Source organism: Hippoglossus stenolepis, chromosome 12, assembly GCF_022539355.2.
Source record: "Hippoglossus stenolepis isolate QCI-W04-F060 chromosome 12, HSTE1.2, whole genome shotgun sequence".
In the NCBI taxonomy this organism is placed as follows: domain Eukaryota; kingdom Metazoa; phylum Chordata; class Actinopteri; order Pleuronectiformes; family Pleuronectidae; genus Hippoglossus; species Hippoglossus stenolepis.
Window position 1 is genome coordinate 5,459,484 of NC_061494.1, and position 20,025 is coordinate 5,479,508.

General features: G+C 42.4%; 1 protein-coding gene across 1 annotated transcript in view; it reads left to right on the plus strand.

Moving 5' to 3' along the window:
* Positions 1 to 20,025, plus strand: part of LOC118119234 (adhesion G protein-coupled receptor A1) — a 183,074-nt gene that overhangs the window by 49,794 nt on the left and 113,255 nt on the right. Inside the window, exons 8-12 of the mRNA XM_035172991.2 lie at positions 5,029 to 5,193; positions 8,375 to 8,594; positions 9,038 to 9,187; positions 10,864 to 11,025; positions 11,295 to 11,528. Coding sequence (XP_035028882.1) covers positions 5,029 to 5,193; positions 8,375 to 8,594; positions 9,038 to 9,187; positions 10,864 to 11,025; positions 11,295 to 11,528 — 931 coding nt within the window. The remainder of the gene's footprint in view (positions 1 to 5,028; positions 5,194 to 8,374; positions 8,595 to 9,037; positions 9,188 to 10,863; positions 11,026 to 11,294; positions 11,529 to 20,025) is intronic.

Genomic DNA, 20,025 nt, shown 5'->3' on the forward strand with positions numbered 1-20,025 from the left:
TTGAAGACCAGAAAGGCGCTCTGAGAGTGCACACCGCCGCCATGTCAAAACACCGTCTCCTAGTAATTCTCTAGACTATGTTCAAATTTTTCCTGACACAATTTCACAAAGAACCAAACACTCTGACAATTTTCAAAATAATATATCAGATCTCTGACTTAGTATTTTTGCTCCGTTGCTGCATTGTGTAGCTGTGTGCAGCACTATTTAGAGCACTACTTGCCATGTGCTTGCTCGCGCTATCATCCATAAAGTTATTACCGTCCAAGAGACCACCTGACCTCATAGTTTCAGCTGCTGACGTACACGTACCTGCAAGCGCGTGCAATGCAGTTCTCTCACGTGAGAACTATTTCACTCATTCGTCTGTGTACCTGTCACTTGGAATCCCATCATGCACATCCAAGTGCACCCCCACTACCACCATAGATTGTGGGAAACGTGACAGAAAGTGAAACAAAATTCCTGCATCAAACCATTAATCAGGATCTGCACCAAAATTAAATGGGTTCTTTCCTGAGACATACCACATCCTTCCACCAAGTTTAATGGTAATCTGTGCAGTAGGTTTTGTGTAATCCTTCTAATTTACATAAAAAAAGAAAACCTACTGACTGCTGACGAGTCACCTTTAATCCATTCACACTTCATTCTGTTTTAGTGCACATTCACACTTCATTCTGTTTTAGTGCACATTCACACTTCAGCTCAAAGACATTAAAGAGGTCTCTGCCTAGTTTCATAAAAACAATACAGTTTGTTTATTGTCTGAATGCAAGACAGTGGATTTTATAATATTTGATATTTGGTTATTTTTTGGAGCTTCATTCATTTTTTGATTTTTTCACAACAATTGTTGACATTAGGCGTTGACATGTACTGACAAACTAATAATAAACCTCAATTCACTTGATTTTTGCAGGAATGCATCTTTGTGGTGTGTGTGTCCTCCCTCATTTGCAATCGGGCTACTCCATTGTGGTGACTCATCTTAGCCTTTGAGTAGACTGAGTAAGGCTTGATGCTTTCATCCTGATTATCCCTATCATTTTCCTTGGATCTATTAAAAGAATGCATGAGATATACCTTTGGTCTTTGTTGTTTACCCTTTCAGAAACTCCCCTCGGTATAAAATCCACTGGATCTAGCTGGATATCAGTATTCATTATTTTATTGACTGCCTCTTTTATGTTCTGCTGGAATCCCTGTAGTAATGGACAGTCCCATAAAATATGAGAATCATCATCCATTCACATTTCCTCCAGCTCAGAGCTGCTGACACACACACTATTGCTAACTCACTTATCAGTTAAAGGCTTGCTGCACAATAAAGGATAATCAGGCCGATTTTGGACCCGATTTGACCCTTCCGTCAATCGCACGGGCGTTCCCGACTGTAGGTCAATCGGTGTTGATTATCTGCCCAAATAATCCTGAAGTGTGAGGGGTTTACAAAATTATCGTAATGCTATCGATTGAGTCGGAGCCTCCCTGATCTCGAATCGTCTCCGACAGACACCCCACTAGAGAGGGAGCAAGCATCACCAACCGGGGATTATGTACTTGTACAACTGCGACTAAAAACAATACATTTCCAACTCAGCTCCAGCTAGCGCTGCAAAATGTATACGCCTTTTCAGCCATTACTTCATCCATAGTTTGTGGGGGGGGTTTTGCTACAAACCAGAACACATGACGTCGGTCCTCCTCCATGTTTGTTTTTCTTCTGAAGTCACATTCAATCACAGGAGTTCTCTACACTCTAATTCAGAAGGTGGCAGTAATACCAACTGCCATAAAACACTGAAGAAGAAGAAGATATATCGTGAGTTTCTATGAGATTTGAAGTCCATAAAATCAGCACTTAGCAGAAATTGTTTCTTAAAAAGCGTGTGTGTGTGGTCTGACGTTCTGGCCAAATCGTCCAGTGTGTGCTTTCTGAAGATTATACGATTAAACATCGGTTGAATCTGTCATTATGTCTGTGGTCTCCCACGTTTTTAAAATCGGTCAAGAGTTGTCTAGTGTGCAGCAGCCTTAAGTTCTTCTCAACGTCTTTATGGCAACAGGCACAAAAATTGGCCCATATGTTCCAGTTTGTCTTAGAGGATTATGATTACTCTGCAGAGTAATCATAATCCTCTACATAAATTAAAGATAATTTGATTCGTATGTGTTGCAATAATGAAATACTGTCCTTAGGGATGCACCGATATGGAAATTCTTGGCCGATACCGATATTTAAAACAACAATCTAGCCGATACCGATATTTGTTTATTACTTGCATGTGGCCTTCTTGGTGTGTAACGCCGGGTTTACACCGGGCGCTGAAGCGCCGCCCCGCGCCGCGCAGCGTCATTCTCAAGCTCGCAGCCGCCTGGCTGTTCACACCGGACCCGCATTTCTCCGCGCCGGTCAGCCCGCGATTCTCCGCTTGTTGTTGTATGTAACCCGTTCAATGTCGGGTGTTGGGGGTAAATTACGTATTCTCCAAGCAAGCCTTTAGCCCCCTCTTTTTATCTATATGACTGCTTGTGTGGCTGTAGTGGATTCCAGGACAACAGAAGGGGAATACAAAGTATGGGATGCATATTTGATCATTTATATCATATAAAATATGTCATTTATATCGTTTAAAATCATTTTTAAGTCTGTTTCCTGGCGCGATACGCTCGCTCGCATGCCGAAACCATCGACGCTTCAGCGCCCGGTGTAAACCCGGCGTCAGTGTACCATAATCTGGATGCCAGATTGGTAGGCTGCAGAAAACATCGGCCAATGTTATCGGTGAAAGTCAAGTTTATTACCGATACGCCGATGGCAGTAAACGAGGCGAATATCGGCCGCTACCGATATACGGCCGATACATCGGTGCACCACTAACTGTCCTATATGTGTTGTTATTCATGTTGCAGTGGAAGCGAGTTTTCACATGGAGCATAATGTTGCCTGTAAAAGTCAGTTTAGAACAGTGAAATTGAGAACGGGGTTGTAGCTGGAAGAAACACATGTTGTGTAAGGACCATTTTCTTTCCACCTTCTGAAACCAGTGTCCCACATAGATGGGAGACAGTCAATCTTACTGGTGACTGAAATAACCATTGATAATCAAACCCTCACACTTTGTGGCTCCTCAGCTGTTGCTCAGACTCTAAAGCTGTTTTCAGACATGCACTGAGCGCCGCAGGTGCATTGGAAACACAGCACTGCAGGTGAACCCTCAGCTGAGCATCTGTGGATACTCGACCTGAGCCTGACAGGACCCATCGGGACCGGACATGCTGGGTCGGGTTCAGATCAAATGTTTTGAATATTTTTCGAGTTCAGTCCCACTTGGTGCACACACAGGGAGCGCTGCACCCACAGACCTGCGCTCCGTGTGCTGTTGCATCTCCTGAGCCGTCTCTCTTCTCAGAACAGAAATAAACGACACATTTAATATATAAACACCAGTGTGTAAAACCTAAAGATGGCTGACTATTGTTGAGACTAACATGTATAAAAAGTGTTTAAAAAGTCTTATATTTTGCAGTATGGACCAAATATTCTGTGTGTGTTCTCTTCAACATTTCCATGCGTTAAAAACATTATAATATGCACTGAAACTTGATTTTTTTTTCAAAGATAAAAATGATGAAATACTATGGTAATTTAAATTGTATTATACAACTGTAGAATTAAATAAAAATACTATATCAGATTATTTTTAACCCACATTTCAGTTGTCAAGTGTGTGTAAGAGTTCTCTTCAGTGTGAGTAAAATAATTTTTGTAAAAACTCCGTAAGTGGGTTTTAAGAAGACGTTTCTTCTTAAGAACGGTTGGTGAATGAGGCCCACTGAGGTCAGTCTATAACACTTGATACATATTTTTCTCATTTTGTGTCCAAAAAGCCAGTGGTCCAATTATTTCCGTCCCCTGTGTACAGATGTGAAAAAAACGTTAGTGATTTTAAAAACGGTCATAAGTCATATGGTCGTTTGCATGTTTATGTAGTTCGGATGCTTCAGCTTCCAATCACATGCAAGTATGGTGAATTACAAACCAATTACAAGGCCAGTTGTGGTGGTGTGAAGTTTTGCATACTGAGGGTGTTCCCCTGCCTTTCGCTGAGACACATGCTGGGACAAAAGACTCAAATAACTGTACTCGTAGTGAGAATATTGAGACCAAAGGGGGAGAAGGAGGAGAAAAAGTTTCTGAATAAATATTTCTCATTTTCTCTGATGAACATTTTCTTGGATCACAGCTTCTCCACATCAGCATTTGCATTTAGAAGTTCTACAGTGACGTGTTGTATTTCAAGCACATGCGGCTGCATTATACCACAAAGAAAAAGGGTTTGAGTACACACAAAGCAGCATGTATATTATACTACAACTGATTGTATTTGGAAATGAAACAATTGTTAGTATTTCTATTCTTAGAGTGCACATTGCTTAGCAACCCCTGTCAGTTTCACTCTGTTTTCTATGGAAGTAAAATCCTGAAGATTAGTCGCCCTGGCAAATGGCCTGCATTGGCTCTTGTTGCTGTTTCACCATCCTTTGTTTAATCAGGCCTTTTCCATTGAGATAGGAATCGCTGTGACAAAGTAGGAACGATAAGCATGAGTAATGATCATCTTAAGTCACAGCCAACATTTTAAGCCGCTGCACACTCATATGTGCACGAGTGTCACTTGAACAAATGAGATTGTGTGCAGCACACACGTGCACACACTCCTGCCCTGATGAGCAGCCTCTGCTGACTGCAGAATCCCTAAGATGTTGCTCTTACCTGCACCTTTTTGCTGTATGACTAATTTTAATCCCTAGCCAAATCCCAAATTAATCCAAACCATCTAAAATTTAAGGCCCAACACAAAACTAATCCTTAAACTACATTCAGCACTAAACCTGAGGCCAAATCCTAATCCAGCACCTTGTACAAACCTTTTAAAGACGTTTGATGCTCGTAGGAAAAAGTTCAACACACATGCACACGGATGCACGCTCACTATTTCACATTCTCTCCTCCTGCTCCAGCGAGGTCGTCCTCTCCAACATCGACGTGGGCATCTCTGGCATCTGGGAGTGCATGGTGACCAGTTCCCGTGGCAACACCTCTCAGCAAATGGAGATCGTTGTTCTGGAGACGTCGGCACCGTACTGCCCCACTGACAGAGTCACCAACAACAAGGGGGACTTCAGGTGAGTCACCTCACAGCAGCCATGTTCAACCATGTGTGGTCAAATTGCCTCACAACACTCGGCTCTGTCATGTTAGTGCCCTTGAAATAAGACAGTGTGAAAGGATTCATTTGAGAAAATATGCATTTTCTTTCTCACTGAGAGCTATTGTAAATGAAAAGACTGATTCCCTTTTCGTGCTGGTATGGTAGCCGAAATTTAAAGATAACGTCAGCTTAGCTAAGCACTAAGTCTGGAATTCTTTCCAATCCTTCCTATCTATCTTTTGGACAGACTAGTTGCACAAAAAGAACAGAGGAGAAATCGAAGAGCAGACGCTTCACGTGTGCATAGAAGCAGCATTCTTGAATAAAGATAGAAAAAAAAAACATACAACAGATTCAAAACTCATCCTCACTAATTAATAATATGATCAATATATTAGTTTTGTCTGCACAAAAACTAAACTGTAAATCTGGTTAATGTTCACTACATCACTGCACCACTGCTAAAAACAGGCAGGGTGATAACCACCTGGAAAAACCATTTTAGATTTTGAGGGTTATATTTGTTGGCATTCAGACAGAGCTACAGGCTAGTGGTTCGCCTCTGTTTTCAACTCTCTGTGCTAAGCTAACACCGCCTGGTGGTGGAGTTTTATTCATGCAAATATGGAAACTCTTGGAAAGAAAGGTGTTTTTTTTCCATCAGGCAAAAATATCTAAGGCTATACAGTATAAATAAATCTTACACATGAACCTTAAGTTCATGTGTAAGAGTGTAGTGTAACTACTGTTGATGGACAGTAATCATTGGTTTTCACTGCTGATGCCAGGAGGTCTCCAGGAAAATTACAGCTTCACCTCACTATAATTTAATTAACCAAAAATATTAGCAATTTTAATGTCTACTGTATAAAACTAGTGCTGCAATCAGAGCGCTCACGCTCTGCTATTATCTCCCCATGTTCTCCACCACGTCCTGCTGCTTTTTTGTTCCACCTGACAAAACCCACACCTGGTCTGCCTTGAGACCAGGCTCATTAACCATCCAAGACCAGAACTGAGTACATACAGTTCATTTAGTTTAATAATAATTAAATATGTTATATTAAAACTCTCATGATTATTACAGCTCCGTGAAGTCAAGCTTTAAACCAAGACAGACAAAATCTGAGCACATATTTGACATATAAAAGGAGGAATAAAGACCACAGACCTCCTCCAACATTCCTCTTTTTACCTGTCATCCCTCCTTGTGACCACCTCGAGACCTTGTAGTAGCACACACACGCACACAGGCACGTGCATGCACACACACACAGTCACATTCTCCTCCCCTGTGGGTGCGCTGTTGCCGTGCACACTCTTTTCTAGCTGCTGTACTTTACAGCCTTCCTCTAGTGCAGCGAGCACAGAGGCTTTTGATTCTGCCGGAGCACTGGAGTAATGGGCTGGAAAATGAGCCAACTTTTTTGTCTGGGGCGAAATTAATGCCATTTATTACTAAGTAGCTGCTGCTGCTGCTGCAACCATGTGGATGGAGAGACAGAGGGAGAGAATAAAAAAAGGGGAACAGGCTGAGGAGCAGTAGGATGGCAGGTCTCTACCCACGGAGCAGACTACCGGCCTCCTGAGTGCCGTGCTCCTTTATCTTCATTTAGATGAAGCGAGAAGTGCTGCCACATTAAGCATATCTCCAGATAACTTTCTGCTGAAGGACTTGGACGCTGCTTTGAGGAGAAAACTGCAACAAATAAGACGCATGTTTCTCCCGTGATTGTGGACAAATTCACAATTGTTTCCTAAGGCAACAGAAAAAAAGACCTTTAATCTATAAAAGCGCCAGGAGACAAAACCTTGAGTCTTTGTTTTTACCAGGGAAGTGGAGGCTAATGTAGTGGACTGTGAATGTTGCTTTGTCTCTTTACACTCAAATGAGCTTTATTTCATTGAAACACCAACAGGCATCACCCATAAAATGAAAAAAAGTTTGAATTCACGCTGGCCGCTGTCACAGGTTGGTCAGTAGAGCAGCTCCAGCTTGATGACATTATTAAGAATGTCTCATTTCTTGCTTCAGAGGGGACTTCACTGAACTTTGCATGGCCAAATGAACAACACTTGTAATTTGTATTTGAGGCTTTCTTTCCCCTTTAGGTGGAACAGGTTTCCGCTTCAATTACACATAACTCTCTAAAGCCCCTTTTCCACCGGTTAAAAAAAACACACTAAGATCTGCTAATATTAGACTTTTATATGCAATGGGAATAGATTCAATCTGCAGTCACTCCTGCCTCAAATGAGTCTGCAGTAGACACAGTTTTTTTATCAGCCTCGGCAGTGAAGAAAACGTGACGCCTTTGGCAAGGCAGCGAGAGGGAGAGAGCGCCTCAGTTGTCGGTGCATTTGTGACATTGAACATTACGCACCGGGGAAAAATCACAGAAAGGTATACACCTGTTCTGGCAAGGAGTCAATTACCCTTTTTTGGCGAGTTTACCCATATTTGAAAGGAATACATATACATGTAAAAGAGCTATAACACTTTATTTTTTCTCCTTCAACTTCCATTTATGGTGGAAATATAAAGAATTCACATTTGACTAAGTGCTTCATTCTCATGAAGCTGTGGGACTTGCCAGACTCGGATTAAAAAAATAAGGCAACATCAAAACACCAGATGTCAAGGTATCCTTTGGTGTCAGTCAAGCTCCACCCATGATGCCTTTCAGTTATTATCCCAAATAACCTTGATGAATGAAACAGAGCTATTTAGTTCTCTCTCCTCCATAGACACATAATTCATTATACTGTCCTCACAGGCTGAGCATCAGCACAAGTAAGGAAAAAACTTAATGTGTAAAATTGGTGGGGTGCCCCTTAAAGTGCTCTCTGTCTTTAAACCCACAATATTGTTTGGCTTCCCTGTGCACAAGGGTGGAAAGACAACAAAATTAATTCATAAAGTTAGTGAATAAGCTAATTAAGCCAGAAGTCATCACTCACACAACACATTGTTTCACCATCAAGTATCAGAATCTGGCAGTCTTCTGCAGAAATAATTAGAGCTAGCTGTAAATCAAATATGCAAATTAATAATTTCCTAAGTACAGGGAGTATGAAATTGCCATCTGGTGCAGTGAGTGCAGATTCCTCAGTTCGCCTCATTTCTCATCATTTGGAGATGTCTTGTGCCGCAGGTGGCCGAAGACTCTAGCCGGGATCCTGGCCTTCCTGCCCTGTGCGCCCTCTACCTTCGGCTCGGCCCCGCACCCCTCCGGCGGCGCTCACAGCCCCTCCAGCCAGAAGGAGAAGAAGGCGTGGCGGCGCTGCGACCGGGCTGGGCGGTGGGCTGAAGAGGACTACAACCAGTGCCCATATGCCAGCGAGCTCACCCGCGTGCTGCACGAGCTCACCCAGGTATCAGTGCACACAGTGAAGCTGCTTGAGAGCTGCTCAGATGGATTCATTTACAGATCTACTACCACAGGGTTGTTTCATTTGATCACTTCTAATTTTGATATTTTACTTTGATATCTCCCTAAATGTGATCACTTACAGAGGCTAACATCTCCAGTGATTTTTCTGTGGCCTGCGTTTAAGTACATGTGTGCCTTTACAGACGTAATACAAAGTGACTGGCGACGAGCTGAACTCATTCTACATATCTCATGAGCTTCACCACATTAAAGCAGTCAAGTTCACAAAACGACATGCGTGACCTGAAATAGCATTACACTGACTCACCATGTATCATTTCATCAGGTTATCAAAGCGCTTATGTCTCTATTGAATTCTGATGATGGCCTGTGTGATCATCCTCTTTGACTAATGTTGTATACTTTCCCTTTTTCAAATTCCAGATAACGATTAACACCACCAACGCTCAGCCATTAGGACGGCAGCTAGTGGCTTTCACTAGCAGGGCGGCCCACTTCACGGACGTCATGGACGTCATCTTTGTCACACACCTGGTGGAGAGGCTGACGAGGCTGGTGGAGAAACGCAGAGACGTAAGAGTTAATACACTGAGATGCACAGCAGCCAGTTCACAACGTAACATGTCAGACAAGACCTCATCTGATTTCACGTTCCCCATCACATTAAAATGACGCCACTTCCATTCTCACATTATATTTCTTAAAGTCAGCAGATGATTTGTAGGAGCATGCTGTTCCCTTAAACCTGCCAATTCTGACACGAATAATGCCGCTAAATAAATCACTGGATACACTGTTTATTTTTAAAAGTTGAATGGCAGCTTTACAGAATCTCCATCTCTGTCCCATACAAACTGTTTATCTGGCACAGTCAGAATCACTATCAGCAGCATCTGGAGAGATCCTCCATAAAGATTTTACCGTCTTGGGCAGGCAGGCATAAACTTGCTCAATGTCACTTTCACCGTGCACGTTCACACACAAGGCTCTCTTGTGTGTGAACGGTCAGCTCCAGAAATTATTCATATGCAGATACACTCCAAAGTAATATTAACACCACATACAGGCACGAAACATGAATGAAAACTGTACAAAATCGACCAGCGCTTCTCCCAGTTTAAAAATCTTTCTGTACACAGTGGGTGATCTATAGATCTCCCATTACTACAACAAACTATGACGACTGACTTGAACTGACTATTGAAGGATCTGTTCTTTTTCTATTTTTGTCCAATGTTCATTGTGTTAGAATTTATATGTTAAAAAATCCCAAGCGGTCATGTAGGTTCACCAGAAATCCCTGCACTAATTAACACACTGTGCTGCATACATTTTAAATATCACTTCCAGTATTAATATATGTGCTCGATCATTGAAAGCAGTGATTTGCCTTTAAGGATGAGATTTATCAGGAAAACGTGTTGACCAGCTCATTTTGAGGTAACAGCGCTTCATAAAGAGCCTGAACTGAACAAACAGACAAGGACACCTCAGCGACAGACACCAAACGCTGCCCAAAAAAAAAGACACACGCTGTCATTCTGGCTTCAATCCTTTAATCGATTCCAGACAGCTTAACATTTCACCTCATGGGCTTTCCCTGTTGCGCTTGGTGGCGAGGTTGGACCCGAATGACAATTGTGGTTATGGAGATGCAACTCTTTTTTGGGCAAGTTGTGTTTTTACCTTAAGCGAACTTCTCCCCTCTCATTGGCCAGAGGCAATTGGATGGCTTTACGTAACGCTGAAGGTCAGGGGAGGGTGATGAGCTTTAGTCAGTGAAAAGAATCAATATTCGCTCTCACTTCAATCGTCCAATTACTCATCACGGGTCACTCAGGAGGAGATATCATGAGGAGATGCTTTGAGTTTTATCATCGGTACGATAATGCTGGGGAGACCACCCGCATTCACCCAATAGGGCACAGTCAGATGAAGCAACAATGAAAAGTACAGTAAGTAAATAGCGAACTGCCATCTCAAGGAAGCAATTATGCCCCATTGGAGCTGCTAATCTAAATTAAATCTCCCTTTAATGAATGAAGCCACCATTGCCTCCCTCACAATTCTGACTGGAGATTATAAATGTGCCTGTTGTTGCGGATATGATTGATGCTCATGATGAGTCGGCCTCTTTCTCTCTGTGTGTGTGTGTGTGTGTGTGAGTGAGAGAGAGTGTGTGGGCATTGTAGGTACAGTTTGTGTAAGTCTGATCATGCATTTGCATATATATGCTTGTGTTTCTGCAGCTGGGGGACTACATCTCAGACATAGCCAGTAACATGATGCTCGTGGAGGAGCATATCCTGTGGATGGCCCAGAACGAGGCGCGGGCGTGCACTCGCATCGTGCAGTGTGTGGAGCGTATCGCCGACCTGGCACTGACCAGAGACAATCAGGTCATTTCTAAGGTATGGCTAGATGACCGAAGCTTTAGAGAAGTTGATTGTCTGACTAAACGTCCTGTAGCTTTACTCTCTTCTTGAGACTTGGAATAATAAGAAGTTAATTTGGCTGGTACAGATATCTGCATATCTAAATTGCCACTTTCCTTTGTTCCGTCTCTCTTCCATCTGTGTTTAAACCCTCTGCTGTCACTTGGGGGAAAAAGGTGTCTGCTAAATGACCAATATCAAAATCTCTGCCCTCCCCTCTTTTTCCACCCCCGCTCACTGCTAAGGTGTCTGCTAACATCGCTCTGGAGGCCTTTCTGATCCGACCGTCCAACTTCCTGGGCCTGTCCTGCACGGCCCTCCAACGGCCCCCCGCGTCCGCCCCCTCCCCACTCCCCAAAAGCCACTCCCACGATGACAAAGGCGCGGGCAGAGATCGCGACGCCGTGGGGGAATCGATGCTCAACTTCAAATGCCACACCGTCAACAACAGCAGCCCGCCGGCCAGTCAGATCAGCAAGGTAAGGCATTAACAAGATGGTGTGGAACTTTCTAAAAAATATGCTACTCTGTTTTGCTGCTCACCTCCTTCGGCTAAAATCTGATCCAGCCTGGGGTCAAGAAATGTCATGTCTCTTTCTCCAACCTCAGCGTGTTTTTGTTTTATTTTTTTGAAAAGCCACACTTTTGTATTTTGTGACACTCTGTAAAAGGAGGGCTTTGAGAAGGAGCGCATATGATGTTCTAACAGAGGAGAAGGAAAACATTTGAAAAGAAATAAAATATGAGTTTGGGAGAACAGCTTGTACAGTGGCTCCGGGGCACGATAAAATTAATTTTCCAACACCACACAGTCGAGGCATGTGAGAGGGATTACCACCTGCCCTTAAGTCGCTTGTTGCCTATTTGTCCCGGCAAGGTGACACCTTGTTTGGGTTTGTTGGCACGCCATAGATCAGCTGGTGATAGGTGGGGTTGTAATAGGGCTAAGGCCTGTAAATAGGGTGGTAATTTGGGAGAATGCGGGCCACTCCCCTGTGATGGACAACTTGGCCTTGCATACCCGTCACTTTAAATCAGCTGTGGCCCCACCGCGGCTCCAGTTGTCGCCATCACACATGACAAATACCACCACAACGGGGTGGAGGCGAAACTCTGCAGGCGAAACACTCGGCTCAACTAACACTGAAGTGCGTGTTGGTGTGTGTCAGTGGGTGTGTGTTTATTTTTCAGGTTGCATGCTTATTTCGTATCCGTCTTGTGTGACAGTGTCAAGACTTTGAAATTATAGCACAGAGTACGAGCTGCAGGCTGTGCGTAGCCTGCATGTATGTACTGTATGTATTTCTGGAAAATGAGGGAAGTCATTTGTACGAGTACAACACAAATTAGGTGTAACGTGTATTTTGGTTAACACTATGAACATCTCTAAGCCTTGTATTTTTAGTTTTGAAAGGATTCATTACACTTTCAAGTCAGGTCTAGAAAAAAAATGCTAAATAATATTTTGTTGATTTCTCTGTGCTGAAGCCGGATTGCTGGGCTCAAGCCCAAGGCTTCTCAAGTCTTGGCACTCTGTGTCTTTGAGTAGTATATTTGAGCATGAAACTCCCAGTACGGTGGATTTGGCTTTTCACAAACTGAGAATATGAGAGGATTTGTTGACGTGCGGTGCACTCCTAAGCTTCCCATCGTCGCCTTATGTCAAGTAATAGTCTAAAAATGTTTCTTCCTCTGTCGTTTCTATCAGCAGCAATTATCAAATCAATCAGGTCGTGGTTGAATATAACATATCTAATTAAAAGTAAAAAAAAATATGACAGAAGAGAAGTAATAGAAGCCCCTTGCATGAACATTTATCTAAAAGGCATCAGTGACATTCGCCATTATTAGGTTAAATCCTCAGTTTAATTTACCTCTGTCAGTTTAGCCTGTTCTTTTTCATATGCAGCATAGTGCTTCATTGATAGGGATAGTCACAGCAGTGTTCAGCAGTGGATTTGGAACGGTATCTTTATCAACTATCTTACTTTTTTTCATGCCTGTTAATGCATTTTTTTCTACCAAGTGAAATAAATCAAAAATCCTGGTGCACACAGAAAAGAAACAGGTGCTGCGTAATCTCCCAGATAATCCACAAACATATATGTCGTGCAACCTGCAAAAAACTAAACAAAACCTTGCAATGAACAAATTTCACACGTTAGCACCCTTGTGATACATTTTTTTGTGTGTGTATGTATGCGTGTGTGTTTGAAACAAAGCCCTTTTGTGTGTGGACTGCATAATTATGAGGCATTGTGTACTTGCTCGTGTGTGAGGTGAATTGACGACGCATTGCTTTCGTCGTGTGAGTAAAAACCCTGTCCCTGTCTGCGTAGAGTTCACACATCAAACACCAAATCCCACAATTCCTACTACACAATTGCCCTCTGAGAACACACACACACACACACACACACACACACACACACACACACACACACACTAGTGATTGACACACTTTACAAAACCAATACAAGATGTATATTTACGATGATATGAAGTTGATGTGATAATTTGAATACATTGCAGTTTTAATACAGTTCTAGTAATTTCTCTGCAGTAAAGACAAAGTTTGTCAGACAACATTACTTGTTAAGGTTTGGTATTCCTGTGCATTGAATGCAACAAGTCACTTGCTTGTCAAATACTTGTTTTAATGCAAGATACCTGTGATTGTTTTCAGAGATGGTATCAGATGTTTCAAACCTCTGTAGCACCAGTGTGCTCATGTTCACTTATTTCCTGACTTTATCACCTGTATCACCAGTATAAAGCAGTGCTATTATGTATACATGAGTGACTTTAGACCGTGATGGGGGGGTTATTGCTGTACCTGTGGCTCGCTGGTGTGAGGAAATCATAATAATAGTAGGACCGCAGCACATTAGAGGCTGTAGCCCTGTATCACCATTAAGCTAATCTTGATTTAACAAGGCGCGTTGACTAAGATCATCACATAAATGAAGTGCCCAATTTAAAACGTCTTGGGAAGTACTTGTGGGTGGAGGGACGGGTCCACACATTCAATTTCAATCAATATGTATTTGAACACCACCATGCTTAAGAAACTATATTGTATAAATATGTTAAATGTAGATAATAATTCGAGATTAGTGTGCACAACAGTCCATGATGATAATGAATTTTAGTACGCACTGTCTGTGCTTCAATTTTGGCAAATGTGCTGCTATTATTCTGCATTTTTGGCATTTTATTTCGCCAGTTTTCTTCGGTGGCAGTCTCTCACAGACTTGAGATATTTCCACCTCATTTAGCGTGTGGATTGAACAGTTTGTCCTCCCTGGGCGATTCCCACTCTCTCACCTACGAGCTGCCGAGTCTGCGCAGCTCCTGCTCCTCTGGAGTGAACGCGGCGAGGGGAGCGGCGCCCTGCTCGAGAGCGCTTTAATGGTAATTGTTGAGGGAGGCCAGTGTTACTTCAGTAGCCTATAAAATGGCTCTAATCTATTCGAGCTATCACCAGCGTGCAACAATATCCTGAAATTTTTCTCCCCAACTCTCTTGCTGCCTTTCGTAGGGCATGTGGGGAAGACTTCGCCAATTACTGATTATCTGGGGAAGTCTCATAGGGCATGTACTCCGGTCTCTCACATGCACACACACACACACACACACACACACACACACACACACACACACACACAGAATGAGACACAACACACAAGCTTAAGAATTCACATCCGGTTAATTTTGTTTTGCTTCATTTTGAAGGAAAATTGAGACAATCAATAATGATATTGTGTTTTCTTTTTGGTTTTATAATCATTTTAATATTTTCTATTACAAGTTAAATTGTCAAGTTTGAAGAACTGTAAGCAGTTATCTTTTGGAATTTATACACTTTATACTTTATTCATTATATGCAAAAATGGGTTTTAGGTATTCTTTGCTTCTGTGGCCACGATATGATGCCAGTAGATGTCAATACAAGAATCATTTATACAGCTTTTCTGTTGAGGGTTGTGGGGGGGGGCTCGTTACGCCGGGTTTACACCGGACGCAGCGAGGCTGCGAGGCAGCGCAGCGCCGTTCTCAAGCGCGCAGCCGCCTGGCTGTTCACACGGACGCAGCATTTCTCGCGGTCAGCCAGGTCAGCCCGCGATTCTGCTTTCTCCGCTTGTTGTTGTACTCGTTGAATGTCGGGGTTCGGGGTAAATGATGGTCTTCATAGCCCCCCCCACCTCTCTTTCTCTCTCTGTCTGTCTGCTTGTGTGCTTGTAGTGGATGGGCAGAGGGGGACATTTAATTGGGAAAATTAAAACTCCAGGACAACAGAAGGGGAATACAAAGTATGGGATGCATATTTGATCATTTATATCATATAAAATATGTAATTTATATCGTTTAAAATCATGGGGGAGGGCTGGCTCATTAGCATTTAAAGGAACAGGCACTCAAAACAGGTCACTCTGTGGAGGGCTGTTTTATACAGGGTAAAAGGAGCTGTTTTATATGATCCTTGTGGTATTTTGACCAAAGTATGTTACAGACATTTCATTAAGACCCCAAGGAACCATATCAACTTGTGGTAAAATGGGCATGCTATGTCCCCTTTAAGATTATAAGATCAAAAAATGGTTTAGTCGGTCTGTGGTCTCTGTGGTCCAATATGTAGTTTTTAGCCACTATGCCACTTACATGACTTGCCTTTAAGAGTTTTAACAGGGTGGTTCTGTAAGACATGTATTGACATGTAGTGACACTATTTCAATGAGCAAAGACAAATGAAAAGAAGGTTTAAAGAGCCATTAGATCAATGTATTTGACATAGTGTGTACAAAGGCAAAGGTTAAAAGAACATGAGGAGTCTTTGGTGATTAGACCCCAACCTGGTGCTATCATTTAACCGTTAGTCACAGCTTGAGTCATACACACTGGGTCTGTTCCAGACCGGGGCAGTTGGTTGCTATCCACGGTTCTTCTGCTTCAAAAACATGCAACAATTTCATGGACTTTGTGGGGTTGTATACTCGCTGAACATGCTCAGTGTGTTGTCTATGCTCCTCCCTCTGTGTGACTGCAGCAGACCAAAAAATCCTCAACTATAAGTTGCAACAATCTTTGTGTCATCTTTCCAGCCTTTGTAGCACTCACTTTGTTCCAAGCTCACATTATGGATTTCTGGTTCATTACAATCTATTTGTGAGGTCTGTCAGGAGAGTGTCACCGTAGACTCTGGTGTCTCAACTCTGGGTTTTCTAACAAGACACAGAACGGATGTTTTCTTCAATGTATGAACAACCGAAAGCTGCATGGATTTATACATGTTTACAAATGTGCAACACCTAAGATTTGATTTCAAGTCGTATTCTAAAGTGTGCGGCCTGATATAATCTTATATTTGAATGCTGGAACAATTGAGTGCAAGTGTTGCCATGACAATGAACCGGAGATCATTCAGCTGAGACAAATCTCATGATTCTGGGTCTCTCGCAGCAGCAGGCTGCCCAAGTCAGCGTTATGTAGGAGAGTGAGGCATGAAAATAAAAGCAAATAACACCAACTAGTGTGAACGATGATGAAAACAGACCTAGTATAGCAAATATAAATATATAAAGGAAATAAAATGGTATGTGCAGCAATTCTGACTTGAGACTGAAGGTCTGTTGTGTGAAAGTATCCATCTTTTTCCCCACCCGGAGTGTGAACTGTGCAAGATAAATACATTGGGTATAACAGGACCACATAACACGCACACACACACACACACACACACACACACACACACACACACACACACACACACACACACACACACGCTCACTCCCCTATGACTCATCAGTCAGCCTGTCTAACACTGCTCAGTTTAACAGCACACTGTGAAGACGGCAGTAGACACACGGCACCAAAGCTTGTTACAGGAGCAAAGGAGTAACAGCAAAGATACAAACGGGCAGTAAAGAAGCTGGAGAAATATTCCTGGTTGGATGGACGCACGTCATCACACACGTCATCAGTGATCCTCTTCCAAACCAAGCTGCTTTACAGTTGGCCAGTAGTTTTATCTCCGTTGTTTGTTTGTTTTTTATTTTGGAAGCGTTTGCATATTTTTGCATAGTTTATAGTGATTGTGTTTTTCTTTGCATGTACAGCATAGTGAGTAGTCTGTATGTAAGTGACATAGGCAGTCATGGCTTTAAGCTACAACAGCTTGCCACAGCAGTCTTCCACCAGTTTATTATTAACAACAATAGTGGAACACAAAACTTTAAAAAAAATGGTTAATGGGAAACGTCCTAAAAACGTCCCCATAAACTCCTCCTCCAGGCTGTTTCCCACCGTCCTTGTGTAAGTGGCTGAGTGATCTGCTCTCTGTCTCACTCTGGCAGAAGCTCTGCACCGTTTAGAGACATTTTGGGTCCAACTGGACGAAGACACACAACATATGGCCCCGCTGCGCCGACACCTTGCCAAAAAGTGGCATAATAAAACACAGCTTTACAACATTATCATGTTGCATAATGCACTCTGGTGCAAAAGTTTATGCCTCCGGATTGATTCTCTGTATTAATGCAGATACATTTGAGCAAATGCTTTAGAAAAAAAAGAAGACCAGAAGGAAAAAGCTAAACAGTATAATTAAATAACACATAATAGTGTCCCTGGTGTATATGGGTTTGTGTAAAACAGGACAACTCTTCATGCTATGGGCTATGGCAGAGATATGACCAAAAATGATATCAAGATAAAATAAATCATATATATATTATATTATTTTACAATAATTATCATAATAAATGCCACATATTTTATATTTCATTTAAGTTATAAGAACATTTTTTGCTACTGAGTGAAGGTTGTGTTTTTAAACTCTGTATGAGCAGAGACAAACACTTGATAAACACCTAAACAATGATAACATAAAAAATCTGAGGTACATCAATGATGTGTTATACCTCCACAGTGTGCTAACACATTGCACATTATATTTATTTGTATTGTACTTTTGTGATATTGCTATTGATGATAATTACATTGGGATAATTATTGATACTGTTTTATTACCCAGCTCTACTAGGGGCACAGTCCTGAAACACCCATGCAGCACACTCTCATGTGTACCTCCAATAACAGGCAGGGCAGGCTGGTAAAATGGATAATTTGATAGACATTTTAAACTAACTTCATGTCAATCAATTCGACAGCATATTGTTCCAATGTGGTGGACTGACCAACTGACCCTCCCACATTGACATCCATAAAGTCATCCTAAAGTGTAGTAGATGTGCACATCCCATGAAGCAGAAACAGCTGCTGAACCAGAAAAGATGGAGTAAAGGAACCTTGTGGATGTATCATTAAAACTGCATTGAATGGTGCCACAGTGTGCAGACGTTTACTTTTGTTCCTCGTCCATAGAGTCATGTTATTACAAAGGCTGATGTGTCTGTTGACCTTGTAGATGTTCCTATTGCAGCTGTGTAAGAAGAGAGATAATGCAAAGCCAATGTGAGAAGCATACTTTTTTCCCTCTCATATTTTTTAAAATGTTCACATCTCTGTGTGTATCTCACCCACATCTCAATGTTACAGCATTACCCAGATGGATCCTATGAAAATGAACACCTACACGCATTTTCCTACAGTTGCTGACTCTCATACCGTTTCAAATGTCTGCTTAAAACCTAATTGTTAGGGATAAAACTGAAATAGTGAGTTCTCCAAAAAAGCCATCTTCAAAAAGCGAACACTCCTTCTGTCTCCCACCCCCCATCGCCACAGACTGTAGAAAGGTGGCTTTGACAAACTTGCTTCAAATATTTCGGAACAAATTCTTGTAAATGTTGGATGAGATAGAAATTGCGTCAATCTTGAGGCTCTCTACTCTGCTTGAGCTGAAAAAGGTCGTGTGAGGTGAAACACTAGGTTGTATATAGAGGCTGGCAGTTTTCACAGGGTGATTACAGTGCAATTGCAAAGACTTGATGGATGCCAAGATCGACAACATGACTGCTCCCAAGAGGTGAAGCAGAGTGTCTTGTTGTAAGGTTGGGAACCACTTGATGAACTGGCTTTGCGCTCACTGGCATATGGCCTATCTGTCATTAATCCGTACCGACGCACATAAACCTGACTTTGCATTTCTCTACTTCAACAAAAAGAAAACTGAACTGAAAAAGTTCCAGCATCTTGCCAGATGAATGTGTGTCTGCCGGCTGACCTTTGGTTGGTATCACGCTGTTTAATACCACAGCGTCACTTTGTTTGGAACAGATTCGGAACTAATTATCCCTAAATTACACAAACATATGGCATCTTATCATAATTCCCAAGTCAGTGGACATCACCTTGAACTGAACTGCACAGTGTCTGGTTCACTGACGATGACAGTTTGGGACAATATTTACTACTTCAGATCCCCCTCTTCCTTGTCATTGACAGGTAATTAGTGGAAGCCTTTAGGCTGAACGGGGAGAGTATTCCCACCTCCCCGTCTCCTCCGACAGCCTGCTCCACAGAGCGCCACTGCTTCTTAATTACAACCACACCGCTCTGCGTGGGTGTGCGTCTTTTTTCTTCTTTTTAATGGGAGGGTATGTGGATATGTTTTGTGTTTTTGGTGTGGAGGTGCGTTGGATGAGCGCGCCTGTGTCTGTGCACGCTGCCCTCCAGGTTGTAGCAGGACAGAACCGGCGGCTGGCGTGCAGTAAACAGATTCTCTGTGTCAGCACAGGCATCTAAGACGACCAAATATGACCTAGTTTGTCCCGATTCAGTAAACATGGTGCTTTATGAACGTGAATGCGTAATGTGCTGATAACTCGCTTCTAATTGGAATATGTTAGGGATGTGTTGTGTACAGTGCTCTAATAAGCAATGGAGGATTTAAGTGCTTAACTCCGACATGAGTGGTGCAACGACTCTTCATTAGCTCGTTGACCTGCGCCTCTGTGTGGAGGGGCCGTGGATTTGAGAAAATCTTCCCCTCTATATTTGACATGCAAGCGACTG